Source organism: Apus apus, chromosome 6, assembly GCF_020740795.1.
Source record: "Apus apus isolate bApuApu2 chromosome 6, bApuApu2.pri.cur, whole genome shotgun sequence".
Lineage (NCBI taxonomy): Eukaryota > Metazoa > Chordata > Aves > Apodiformes > Apodidae > Apus > Apus apus.
The window spans coordinates 37826491-37840042 of record NC_067287.1 but is presented as its reverse complement, the minus strand read 5'-3'; the positions used below and the strand labels follow the sequence as shown (position 1 = coordinate 37840042).

The window sequence follows — 13552 nt, the reverse complement described above, 5'->3', positions numbered from 1 at the left end:
TTGGGATCGTGGTTGGACAGACCTCTCTGGTGAGTGGTTCTCACCAACAGCCAAACCCCAGCAATTCACAGTCCAGAAGGATCTGGTCCCACTGTGTCCATGGACTGGTTCAGCCATGAACTGACCTGACACGGGCCATGAAAACGTGAGTTCAGGGGTTAGAAACACGTTGTTGAGTCACCTTAACTGGGGTACAAAGGTGAACTGCTCTTGTGCAACTTAGTTGTGTAGCCAAGGGGATGAGAGGTCAGGTGCAAGTTGCATCTAGAGCTGGGGAAAAGATTGTCTCTTGGCTAATTCCCTTCAGAAAACTGCAGGTCTGCATCCATGAGAAGAAGAATTCCTTTTTCTCTGCTGCACCAAATAGTGTTGGTTATTCAAAGTGCTGGTTATTAAAAAACAGCCCAGACCCCAGCCCAGGCACTTGACCTTTGACTTCTCACCTTCCTCTTGCCTGTAAGTTTCTCTGAAGAAAACTGCATTTTGCCACTTACTCAGCAGTTGCTCTACACAAGGAAACAGAGACAGTGTCTCTTCTGGGTGTCACTGGAGACTGTGGAGGTGCCTGCCAGCTCAGAAGAGCTGGATCATCTGCCCCCTCCCCTTATCCTGAGGGTCTCCTCTCCTGTCCTCAGAGAAAGTATCTAACCATCCTTGTCTCCAACCACAAGGAAGTTTGTTGAGTTGTTTCCCCCAGACTTGCCTTCTCTGGCCCTGGCCAAGGGAGAAGACAGGACACACCAAGGACCAAGAGAGAGGTCCCATGCAAACTGTCTCTCATGTTGAGGAGCTACTTCTCCACGGAACACTGAGGAAGTCCAGTGACTCGAAAGAAATATGATAAGGCCAGTTCACTTTACATGTAATAAGGAGCAAAACCCCAACAAGCCTATCCAGCTCAGAGCAGGTAATCATTAACTAGAAGGGGATAATGAAGAAACACACGTCACCAGATAAATCCATCTGCTTCCTTCAAAAGCATGTTCAAGCTCCAGCCTGAAGGAGAAGTCTCATTCGGTCCCTACTGACCACAGGAACATGACTTCACAGCTTTGCTGGGCCTGGATTTTTATCCTTCTCCTGCCCGGCCTCACGGATGGAGGGAAACTCCTGGTGGTGCCCATGGATGGAAGCCACTGGCTCAGCATGAAGCAAGTGGTGGAAAAGCTCGCTGAGAGAGGACACGAAGTGGTGGTGGTGGTACCAGAAGTCAGCTGGAGGATGGGAACATCAGAGACACACACGGTGAAAACATACCCAGTGTCCTACACTCCAGAAGAGCTGGATAGCAGCTTTGAGGAGTATTTTGAAGCTCACCTGAAGGACGTGCCTCTCCCAGTGAGAGTCCTGGCAATATGGAACATCACAGAGAGGATTATTCGTATGTTTTTCATTCCATGCAAGGACCTGTTCAACAACAAGGAGATCTTGCAGTACCTGAATCAAAGCAGCTTCGATGTTGTCCTGACAGACCCTGCCTTCACGTGTGGACCAATACTTGCACAGTATTTGTCTCTTCCCGTTGTGTTCTTCTCGAGAGGACTTCCTTGCAACTTACACTACAAGGCATCACAGTGCCCCAGCCCTCTGCCCTACATCCCAAGGGCCTTCACTCTCAACTCAGACCAAATGACTTTTTTCCAGAGAGTGGAAAATGCACTGCTTGCCTTCCTGGAAACTGCATTCTGTGACTATTTCTTTGAAGATGTGACACAGTTTGCTTCTGAAGTTCTTCAGAGAGATGTGACTGTCCTCGACCTCCTGAGCCCTGCCTCAATCTGGCTTCTGAGGTTTGACTTTGTGTTTGAGTACAGCCGACCAGTGATGCCCAACATGGTCTTTATTGGAGGCATCAACTGTGCTAAGAGGAAACCCCTCTCTCAGGTATGTTCTTCTTCCCCCAGATTCTACTTTTTCCCAGTGGAATGAGATCAGGTCATTTCTGGAAATGTTGTTGAATTATTTCTCCTATCTATTCAGGGTTTAAGACAGCCAGGTTTGGGCAGTTTTCCACAGCTTGAAACCAAATGACCTTCTTTCAGTTCATGAGCATTTTCTGAAAAGTCCAACAGGAACTTCCCTTCTCATCACATCTGACAAAAACCCCTGAGAGCATCTGCTCAGAGTCATCTGGTGTTTCTCACCCTAGGCTCAGCAAAGTCAGTTATTTGCTTTGGTTGTGTTTCCATGACACAGGGCTCCCAAACTGGCTGGTTGTGTGAAGTTCATTCTGTTGGTAGGTGCTGGTGGAACAGCAATGTCCTGCTGCAATGGGAGGTTGATCTGAACTCGTGTGTCTGCTGAAAGGCACTTGTGTGCAAGGCTCAGCTACGTTTTCATTCCTCTTTCCTGTCTTTGGCTTTCAACAGAAATGTCCTGCAGGGTTTTTACAGCTCATCCAGACCTTTACATCTCCTTTGATAGTTGCCTGTAGTCTCTCAAGCAATGACCAGCACTGGCATTTCTTCCCAGGCACAGAGCAGGACACAAACCTCTTTCCCACAAAGTTACTGCCTCACTTCTGAGTTGTGCTCACACAGCATCACTGCACAGGTGCAGAACTTGATCTTGGAGCTGAAGGGGCTTTTTCTTTCTTCTCTCAGATTTCCTTTAGACTCTTTGACAGGCTCATGCAGAGCCCAGAGAGCTTCATAAAGAAAAGGAGAAAGGATAATATGACAAAATAGAATATTAGCATAATATTCTATATAAGGCTTTCTCTTCACGTTTAGGCTCAAGGAAGTGGCACTTTGTGGTATCACTTTTGAGACATGTCTGTGGGCACTGGTCATTTGCTGGGAGCAGCAGAGCTACAGGGGAGCTCTTCACTTCCTTTCAGGTTGGAAAAGTCCTCTGAGATCATCCAGTCCAACCTCTGAGCAGCCCGAGGACACATCATCATCTGTTGATTCTGCTTTTGTAAAGGCTTTTGAGCACCTGTAGTCCTGACAATAACGTTGCTTGCCAACCTGCAGTCAACATTTCATCACTTGTGTGGGTTGGTTTTCTTCTGAAGTCACACTAGCCACACTACATACGACCTCATCCTGTGCAGGCACATCTCCATAACTTTGTAAAATACAAGGGGGGGAAACCATCTTCTCAGTATCCATTTGGGAAAAATGCATGGCTTTCCTTCTTCATCTGTCAGTCTAACTTGAACTCATCATCTTCTCATGTTCATTTGTCAGCCTTTTCAGAGGCGTTGAGCAGCAGGTCTCTTTCTGTGCACCACCTTCTCCCGAGCTGTTTGGATGTTCCCATTCTTCCTGTGGGTTAATCTTGTGTCATAAACTACTGATATGGGGAGGGTGCAGGTGGTGGAGCTGCTCTTTTTGGAGGGCAGGTTCTCAGCAAGGTCAAAGCTTTCCCACCAGGCTTAGAATGATCTTGCAGAAACTGCACATGACAGAAAGCTCCACCAGTGATGGAGAGCCCTGGATGCCCAGGAGGAGCAAACTGGGTCCCTAAAGAACCTGCCCAGCCTCCTACTTTCAAACCTCTCTGGTGAGAGGTTCTCACCAACAGCCAAACCCCAGAAATTCATAGCCAAGAAGCATGTGGCCCCACTGAGTTCATGAGCTGATTCAGCCATGAACTGACCTGATATGGAATTAGAAACCTGTTGTTGGTTCATGTTATCTGGGGTCAATTGCTCTTGTGCAACTTAGTTTTGTACCCGAGGGGATCAGAGGTCAGGTGAAAGTTGCAGGTAGAGCTGAGGAGAGATTTTCTCTTGGCTAATTACCCTCAGAAAACTGCATGTTTACATCAATGAAAAAATTTTTTTTAAAAAAAAATCATTCGTTTTTCTCAGTTGTATCAACTCATGTTGTTTTGGGTTTTTTTAAAAGCAAAAATCCAACCCCTGGGTGCTTTACCATTGACTTTTCATCTTCATCTCTACCACAAGTTATGTTTCACTGGACAACTTGCCTGAGCTTCTTTAGAAAAGAGAGTGCTCACAAAAAACACCAAATCCCTACACTTTCTTTGAACTCTGACAGCCTTCAGTGACATAGAGAACTACTGCTTAGGTGGAGAAAGGTCGTTTTGGTCCACTCTTCACAGAGCCACTGCTACCACGTGGGGTAATCCCAGACAGCGTTTTTCTTCATCCACTCTGTGGATGCATTTCCTTCATGGATTCCCATGCTGTCAGGAAATGTCAGCAAGGGTTGCTGGCTTCCTGATGGCAAGAAGGGTCATGAGGCTGTGGTGGAGAAGGCTGAGGCAGTGAGCTGAAGTCACAGCTTAGGAGAGAGAAGTGTGGTAGGAAACACACGTCATGCTCATGCAAGCCCACTTTTGAAGTACAAACTTCACCTCAACCTTTTATAATCATGGAATCATATAATGGTTAAGGCTGGAAGGGACCTTAAAGGTCATCTAGATCCAACCCCCTGCATGGGCAGGGACACCTCCCACCAGCCCAGGCTGCTTCAAGCCCCATCCAACCTGCCCTTCAACACTGCCAGGGATGGGGCAGCCACAGCTTCCCTGGGCAGCCTGGGCCAGGGTCTTCCTATGCTCGTGGTGAAGAATTTCTTCCTGATGTCTAACCTAAACCTCCCCTCTTTCAGTTTAAAACCTTTACCCCTTGTCCTATCCCTGCCCTCTCTGGTGAAAAGCCCCTCCCCAGCTTTCCTGGAGCCCCTTCAGGCCCTGGAAGGTGCTCTAAGGTCTCCCTGGAGCCTTCTCTTCTCCAGGCTGAACACCCCAACTCTCCCAGCCTGTCTCCAGAGCAGAGCTGCTCCAGCCCTTGGATCATCTTTGTGGCCCTTCTCTGGTCCCTCTCCAACAGCTCCATGTCTCTCCTATGCTGAGGGTTCTCACCAGAGCAGAATAGAAAAATATATAATATTAGTTGAATATTGTGTAGTTTAATGATTAATCACCTTCTGATAATTCCGTTGCGTGCGAACCTGCTTAAACATGAAATATGGGGTGACTCCAAAGGGCAGAGGAAGTGTTTGTGCAGGCAGAGCACAACTACAAAAGCTTGCCAGCCACCCCTGGCCTTGCTGGGGGATGGGTTCTCCTGACTCCCAACATGCTGGTGGCAGTGCTGCTCCCCTTCTGGTGCTGCCTGAGCCTCGCCACTGCTGGGAAGCTGCTGCTGGTCCCCATGGAGGGCAGCCACTGGCTCAGCATGAAGGACCTGCTGGTGGAGCTGAGCAAGAGAGGGGCATGGGATCGTCATTCTGGCACCTGACAGCAAAGTGCTGATAGATTCCTGGGAGAGCTACGACCTGAAAACCTACCCTGTACCTCTCAAAAAGGAAGCCCTGAAAGATCATTTCCACTCGCTCAGCTTGCATTGCTTCAGCCAAGATCCTTTGCTGATCCGATTTTTCAATACCTGGAATCTCATCCGGAACGGCTCTGCCATCTTCCAACTGTTCTGCAGCTCCTTACTCTACAACAAGGAGATGATGAAATACATCAAAGAAAGGAAATTCGATGCTATCTTGACAGACCCTCTGACACCCTGTGGAGCAATAGTTGCTTTGAGCTTTTCTGTCCCCACCGTGTGCATCCCGTGCGCCAAGGACATCCAGGCTGCTCAGCGTCCCGTCCCACAAATGTTCTCATTCAATGCAGACCACATGGTGTTCCCTCAGAGGGTGAAGAACTTCCTGCTTAGCATTTCAGAGTCCTTCTCCTGCAGCGGCTTCTTTTCACCTTTTGAGAGCCTGGCCTCAGAATTTCTCCAAAAGCCCATCACAATTACACAGCTTTTAGGTCATGGCTCCATTTGGCTGAAGAGACTTGACTTTGCCTTTGACTATCCCAGGCCTATAATGCCCAATATGATTTTCATTGGAGGCATCAGCTGTGCACAGAAGAAACCATTATCTCAGGGCAGTGACCAGCTGGGAAAGGTGTAACAGGGGGGGAGGTTCTGGCAGTCAAACCCCTGCGTGAGCTGAGGGAGGATTTCATAAGGTGTTTGATATTGACATTCCTTACTTTTGTGCTTCCTGTGCAACCAGGCCAGGAGAACAAGATGTGATTCCATCTCCTGTCCTTGGGTCTGCCCAACACGGGGATTTTGTTTGGTGAGGGGATCACATGCTGGACTCTGTTTCATCCCAGCTGAAATCAGGTGAACAAACACCATCTCACTTGGAAATTAATGCAAAAAGGGCAGGTGATTTAGTCCAAAAATTCTTTTGCCCCACATAAGAGGCAGTAGAATATTTCTTCCAGAGTATTTAGTTGCTTCTTCAGTCAGGAAAATAACTCAGTGGGTTGTGTGCAGTAGCAGCACGTCCTTTTTGTTCTGCACCAGCTGTCTTGGGTTTGAGTCAAAAGCTGTTGTCTTCTGGTGGAGGTTTTGGTCTAACAACAGCTTTTGGTCGGCAGCAGCTTCCATCACAAAAACTAGACAAGCTGAATTCTCACCTGCATCTTTAGGAGACATCCAGTTTGGGTAAGGAAGTGGTTAGGTGGAAAAGGAGTTGAAGGAGGAGACAGCTCTCCTCAGCAGAATCTGTAGCCAGGATCAACCCAGCCACTTCAGCCATGAAAGAATAGTTTTATCCTTAACAGTACTTAAAAATAAACAGACTCTTCTCTGTTCTTCCCTTTTCAGCCTTCCCTGAGTCTTAGGGCATGGATTCCTCCTCCCTTTCACCACTCTTGCTCTTCCCCCAACTTCAAAGGCCTTTGTGAGTGTGAAGGAGTGAAGCTTCAGGACAGAATGGATTTGCATTTTACAAGCCTGGCCCATCTTCCCCAAAATTCCCTGCCCTCAGGCTTTGGTGCTTCATTCCAAGTCCCGCTGATTGCTGTTAAGCTGCTGGTGTTCATATCTTGCTTTTTCACAAAAGTCTCTTTCAACCCCCATCCCCCCCCCCAGGACCACGTTTATCAAAGCTGGTGCTTTTCCCTATCTGTTCAGTCCATCAGAGCTGCTTAATGACTCCTCAAGGGCAAACCCTGGCAGATCCTCTGGGAAAGCAGCTTAAAAATCAGACTCTGCTCTGAAGACAAAGCTCACTCTCACCTTGCTTAGGGGCTAGAGGTCACAGTCCAGCAGCAATATTCGTTGCAGATGCTGGTTCTTCACTCCTGATTTCTTCTTGTCTTCTGCATCACTGTTAGACCAGGCAGCAAAATATAATCCTATGGGTTGAGGAGCTTATCACAAGCACTTGTGGACTGCTCAGACATGGGATCTTACTTTTAGTTTTTCATCTTAAGTCCCACCAACACCTCTCACAATTTAAAATCAATCCCTGGCCTGAAACAAGAGGACTCTCAGTGCCTATTTCTGTCCAGGCTTCCCTGTATTTAATTAAGTACAACTGAGTGACTTTTCCTCCCTGTTGGTCCTGGAAGAAGAAAATGGTCGAGAGGGGCACAAATTTAGGTCAGGATGAGAAAAAAGACCTGTTGGGCATGAACAACAGGTATTCAGTGCCTTTCCTCCACTGGTCCAAGCCTCTGCTGCAGCCTTGCTTGTTGCAATACATTTGTACCTGGGGTTAGAATCATAGAATCAGGGTGGAAAAGACCTTCAAGATCAAGTCCAACCGTGTTGTACCTGGTGATTCCGAGAAACCCTGTTTCACTGGCCCCAGTGAAGGGAAACAATCAGAAAGGACCCATCCCAAGGGATCCTCAGATACCAAGCCCTGTTCTGCCCAACCCAAAATGGTTAATTGCATTCCTTGAATGACTCGTTAACACCTCGAGTTAACACCTGGGTTACTGCTTGACTGGTTGTGCTGGGTCGTTAAGGGGGAATGTGAGAATTTGGCAGGGAGCTGGGGGTCTACTTAAAATCTGCTGGTCAGGGCAGACAAACAGACTTTGGATTTGTAGCAACATGGCTCGTGTGAGTAAATGCAGTTCCTTAGTTGCTACGGGGGTTTGGGTTCTCCTCTCCCTGCTCTGCCCAGCCAGTGGTGGGAAACTGCTGGTGGTGCCGATGGACGGGAGCCACTGGCTCAGCATGCGCTCCGTGCTGGTGGCCCTGGGCCAGAAAGGGCATGAAGTGGTCGTGGTTGCACCAGAAGTAAACCTGAACGTGAAGGCGTCCGAATATTACACCCTCAGAACCTACCCAGTGCCTTTAACCAGGGAAGAGCTGGAGGCGAGGGCGCGTTCGTTTGCCAATGATCTTTTTGAGAGAGGAGCTTTTCTCCGGAGAGTTGCTGCGCTCTACGAGAAGGTTCAAGTCATCTCCAGCCTCTACGTCTCCTCCTGTACCAGCTTACTGCACAACAAGGACCTGATGCAATACCTTGAAGGCAGCCGATTTGATGCTGTCCTCACGGATCCTGTCGTACCGTGTGGACAAATCCTGGCTCTGCATCTTTCTGTCCCGTCCGTTTTCTTCTTACGGGGACTCCCCTGCAGTTTGGATTTGCAGGCTGCCCAGTGTCCAGACCCCCCTTCCTACATCCCAAGAACTTTTACAGACAACTCGGACCACATGACATTTATCCAGCGTGTGGAAAACATCCTCCTGAAATCATCAGAGTCCTTCCTTTGCCATTTTGCCTATTTGCCCTTTGAACTCCTGGCCTCAGATGTTCTCCACAGACCAGTAACAATGAAGGAGCTTTTAAGCCACGGATCCATCTGGCTGAAAAGGATGGATTTTGTTTTTGAGTACCCCATGCCAGTGATGCCCAACATGGTTTTCATTGGAGGTATAAACTGTGGGAGGAAAAAGCCATTCTCTCAGGTCAGTGATTTCCTTGATAAAACATGTTAAGGTTTGAAGGGGAAAGGCTGTTTGCAGATGCCCTCTGTGTGTATAATCATACGGGTGAGTTTGTGTCAAGACCAAGAAAATGGGTGGGAAAACTGGGTTGATTTTCATTCTCTCCCAGCCCTGTAGGCCCTCTTCTGTAGCATTAGCAGGCTCAAAGCATTTTTGGCTCACAGAATTGTTTACTTTGGTCTAGGTGGAAGGAGTTTATCACTGGAGGCACACACCCAGCAGTGAGGGCAATCCCCAGCTTAGCATGCAGGTCTCTCCTGGCTTAGGTTTGCCAGATCAGTATTTGTTTTGCTGTCACAGTTGATTTTTAAAAACAAGGAACCTCCCCAGTTACAAAGAACCATCCTTTCAGAACTTAGAAATCAAGTCTCACAAGGCGTCAGTTGGCAGGTAATGTTCTGGTTGCTCTGTCAGTCTAGGCTTCTCCTTTCACTGCATGGATTCCTCACACCACTTTCTGCAGAACTGGTGGAGGTTTTTGGAGCTGCAAGCCAGCACTGAGCCATCTGCTACAGCTCACCCTGCCTTCTGAGAAGTTTCCCTACAAAGGGTGGGCCGAGGGAAGAAGTAAGTCAGGAAATGTCCTTCAAAAAAATTCTGGTGCATCCTATCAGCCTCCATAGGACATTATTGTGTGGTCAGATTTACTGCTGGGCAATAATTTTCATCATTAAGGTGGACTGTTTGCAAATCTTTTCTGTGCATTAGTGTTGTTTGCTTCCATGGTCCTGGGGCATCCTCTTCCCAGGCTGATCCAGAACTGTATTTCTGAGTGGTCAGTCCAGTTCTAAATATATCTGGCAAAAAAGCACCTCCTTGTCCTTCCTACTTCCAGCCCCTGTTTCATCCTTATTCCAGGGGAAAGAAATTTTTTTAGCCAGTTTTCCATTTTCATTTACAGTGTCAAGATAGAAAACTGATAAAGAAAACAGACTGCTTCCCTTCTGAAGCATTAATGTCCTTCTGATCTTACAAAAGAGAAAATTATTTGGATTGGTAGGAGGGGAGGAGTTTTCCTTCCAGGACCTGGAGGGGCTACAGGAAAGCCAGGGAGGGACTTTTTACCAGGGTGTGTTGTGAGAGGATGAGGGGTAAAGGCTTTAATCTGGAAGAGGGGAGATTTAGGTGAGACATTTGGAATAAATTCTTCAGTGTGAGGGTGGTGAGAGTTTCCAGGGAAGCTGGAAGTGTTGAAGGGCAGGTTGGATGGGGCTTGGAGCAGCCTGGGCTGGTGGGAGGTGTCCCTGCCCGTGCAGGGGGTTGGAACTGGATGGTCTTGAAGGTCCTTTCCAACCCAAACCAGTCTGTGATTCTTATACTGAAAATTCTTGCTTGGAAAAGGAACGATCTGTTAAGCAGCACTTTTGAGCAGACCACTTGCTGAAGGATGCCTCTCTTCCTGAAATCCCACTGTCCTCCAGTACAGAGGTGGGTGTTTCCTGAATCTCTGATTACCCTCTGCCAAGCTGGCTGAACTTTACCACCTCTTACACCTTTGCCACATCCATGATTACACATTTACCATAATGCAAATAAGTCTTAAGGTCATGCAGGGAATCACAGCACAGGTTGCTTAAAAGCAGGGAGCTGGGGATAGGGCAGCACTCGCCAGGCTCCTGCAGAAATGGCCCAGCTGCTCCCTGCTCCTCCACAAGTCACCACCACGCTGGTTCTGCTCCTGTCCATGCTCCATGTGGCTGCTGGGGGGAAGCTGCTGGTGGTGCCAGTGGATGGGAGCCACTGGCTCAGCATGAAGGAGGTGCTGGACAAACTCAGCCTGAAGGGCCACGAAATAGTGGTGGTTGCACCTGAAATAAGCATGCATATAAAACCATCAGAGAGCTTTGTGATGAAGTTGCACCCAATCAATTTCACCCAGGAAGAGATGGAGGAGAGTTTCCAGGCATTTGTACAAGTTTTACTTGAAGAAGGAACTTTTCTGGGAAGATTTATTACAATATACCAACAGATGAAAAGACTCTCTGACATGGCCATCTCCAACTGTGCACGCTTACTCTACAACACAGAGCTTATGCAATATCTTCAGGAGGCCAACTTTGATGCTGTCCTAACAGACCCTGTGCTACTCTGTGGGCCGATCCTGGCTGAGCATCTTTCCATCCCTTCCATGTTTTTCCTGCGAGGGGCACCGTGTGGTTTAGATTACGAAGCCCCTCGATGTCCCAGTCCCCCTTCTTATGTCCCCAGGGCATTCACGAGCCTCTCGGACCGCATGAACTTTCTCCAACGGGTGAAGAATTTCATCTTTGAATCCCAAAATTATTTTCTGTGTGATTTTGCCTTTCGACCCTATGCCAAACTGGCTTCTGAGTTCCTTCACCGGGAGGTGACTGCGCTGGATCTCCTGCGCCAGGGTTCCATTTGGCTCATGAGGATAGATTTTGTGCTGGACTACCCCAGACCTCTGATGCCCAACATGATTTCCATCGGAGGGATAAACTGTGCTCACAAGCAGCTGCCTCAGGTGGGTGGTGCTCTGGTTTTGATTCTTGCTGGGATAGGCTTCTGTGTTTGTAAAGGGTGAATTTTGTCTTGCAGAGAGGAGTCCAGGTCCCCTTTGGGGTGAGTTAGGCAAAGAGCTAGGAAAGAGGTCATTCTTCTCTCACTTTCCTCCTCACTGTCTCTTTTCTCTGTAGGCAGGAATTCCCTTCACTTGTGCATCATGCTCAGTGAGTGCAATTTTCATTCCGTGCATCTGGAGCCATTTTGCTTAGTGCTGAGTATCTCAGTGCCCTCTTTCTCCCTTAGTGAGTGATGGATGAGCAGCAGGGAAGTGTGAGGAGTTGTCAAAGCCTTGCAGGAGGTGGAATCTGTGCCACTTTGGAAAATGATGTAGTAGGGTTTGGTATTTCCAGAGAAAAGCACATCAGGCTGCTGCCCTGGGGCACCCTTGCTGCCTTACCACTTCTTTCTTTTCTCAGTGAACCTCTGCTCCCTCACATGGGTATCTCCAAGGCTGGAATCAGCAGGCATGTGGCAGGTTGTGGTCTCTCAGGCTAAGCAGCAGTGCTGACAGGCAGGGAAGGTTTCACCTTGGCGAGGACTGTGTGAGATGTGAGACCAAAATCCAGCTCAGTCAGGCTGAGGGGGCTGTGATGGCTTGGCAGGTCCTGCTCCAAGGCAATATTGCTGCCAAAGCTTTTCCTTATCTGCTGCATCCACCTCATGTACCACTTGCCCGGGTACACTGCTGGACTTCGATGCCTGTTTTACAGCCTTTTATCAAATCACTGATGATAGCAATATTTTGAAGGATCAAAAGTTGTGCAATAGCACCCATACAAGCACAAGGCTGGTGCCATTGCTCCAGTGCCACCAGGGCTTCTCTGCCTGGGCAGCACTCACCAGGCTCCTGCAGAAATGGCCCAGCTGCTCCCTGCTCCTCCACAGGTCACCACCACGCTGGTTCTGCTCCTGTCCATGCTCCATGTGGCTGCTGGTGGGAAGCTGCTGGTGGTGCCAGTGGATGGGAGCCACTGGCTCAGCATGAGGGAGGTGCTGGGACAGTCTCCAGCTGAAGGGCCATGAAATAGTCATTGTTGTATCTGAAATAAACATGCACGTGAAACCATCAGAAAATCTTGTGATTCACACAGGAAGAGCTGGGTGGAAATTACCAAGTGTTTTTATAGGCTTTATTTGAAGAAGGATCTTTTCTGGGAAGAGTTGTTGGAATTAAACAACAGTAAAAAAACAAAACCCAACCAACCAACCCTCTCCCATGTTCCTGTCTACCTGTACACACTTCCTGCACAACAAAGAGAAAGTTTGATGCTGTCTTTCCAAATCAAGTACAACCTTGCAGGGGGGTCCTGGCTGAGCATCTTTCAGTCTCTTCCATGTTTGTTTTTTTTTCCCAGCAAATACTGTGTGGTTTAGAATTGAAAGCCATTTTATGTCCCAGTCCCCCTTCTTATGTCCCCAGGGTATTCACAGGCCTTACAGACCACGTGAACTTTCTCCAGCAGGTGAAGGATCTGATCTTTGACATCCCAGCTTCTCTGTGCTGTTTCTGTTTCAACCACACACAAAGCTGGCTCCTGAGTCCCCTCAGTGGGACGTGGCTGTCACATCTCTTAACCAAGGCCTCCCTTTGACTTCTGCAGTTAGAATTTGTCTTCCATTAGCTCAGACCTTTGATGCCCAACATGATTTTTACTGGAGCAGTAAAGTGCACTCACAATAAGCCACCTCTGGTGGGTCATGCCTGATTTTTTTTTCTTCTCTCAAGCCCCTGTGTACTCAAGAGGACTTTGTATCACAGATTTTGTTACAAAGGTCTCTTTAACTGAGTGGCAATCAACTGCTTCAACCTTTGCCAAGAGGTGCCAGTGCCCATTTCAATGAAGATACCTTGAACAGGGTACAGCTTTGTTGAAGTCCATCTAGATTTGGGAAGGTGTGAATCCAATTGCTTTGCTCAGAAACCTCCCTCCAAACACCTCCTGCCACCAGCTGGTGAGTTCAACTTCTTTGCCAGAGCTAGGAGACATAAAGATGGTGTGAAAGGCGTAAGATGGTTGACTATCCACGGGAGCACTGTTTATGGTCACCTGTGAAAATCCCATTTTGCTCTTTCACATTTGTCTCTACTGAGGGCAGCACTTTGCTTCGTGGTCCTTCTCTCCCTGTTGGTAGGAGAACAACCCATTTCCTACAGCAGATTCTTCTCTTGACTTGCTGCAGCAAGAGCCCACGGCAACGTTTGCTTTGTGAACCTCCTTCCCCTGATCATGTGGACTCTGCTTCTCCAACTGTGCTTCTGCTTTGTGGGAATTGCCTGTGGACATA

General features: G+C 48.1%; 2 protein-coding genes across 20 annotated transcripts in view; both read left to right on the top strand.

The window, feature by feature from the left end:
- The window catches only part of LOC127386564 (UDP-glucuronosyltransferase 1A1-like), a 58588-nt gene that overhangs the window by 28732 nt on the left and 16304 nt on the right, over window positions 1–13552 (top strand). The window contains exon 2 of one of the 19 annotated variants that reach the window (XM_051623801.1): window positions 1426–1884. The exons of 14 other annotated variants lie outside the window; for them this stretch is intronic. In XM_051623801.1, the coding sequence (XP_051479761.1) occupies window positions 1426–1884 (459 nt within the window). 4 more of the 19 variants (XM_051623818.1, XM_051623803.1, XM_051623821.1 and 1 more) reach the window with 4 other exon arrangements.
- LOC127386573 (UDP-glucuronosyltransferase 1A1-like) lies at window positions 5904–10128 on the top strand. Its single transcript, XM_051623855.1, has one exon. It carries the CDS (start codon window positions 7838–7840, stop codon window positions 8729–8731), a length of 894 nt encoding a protein of 297 aa, XP_051479815.1. The 5' UTR covers window positions 5904–7837; the 3' UTR covers window positions 8732–10128.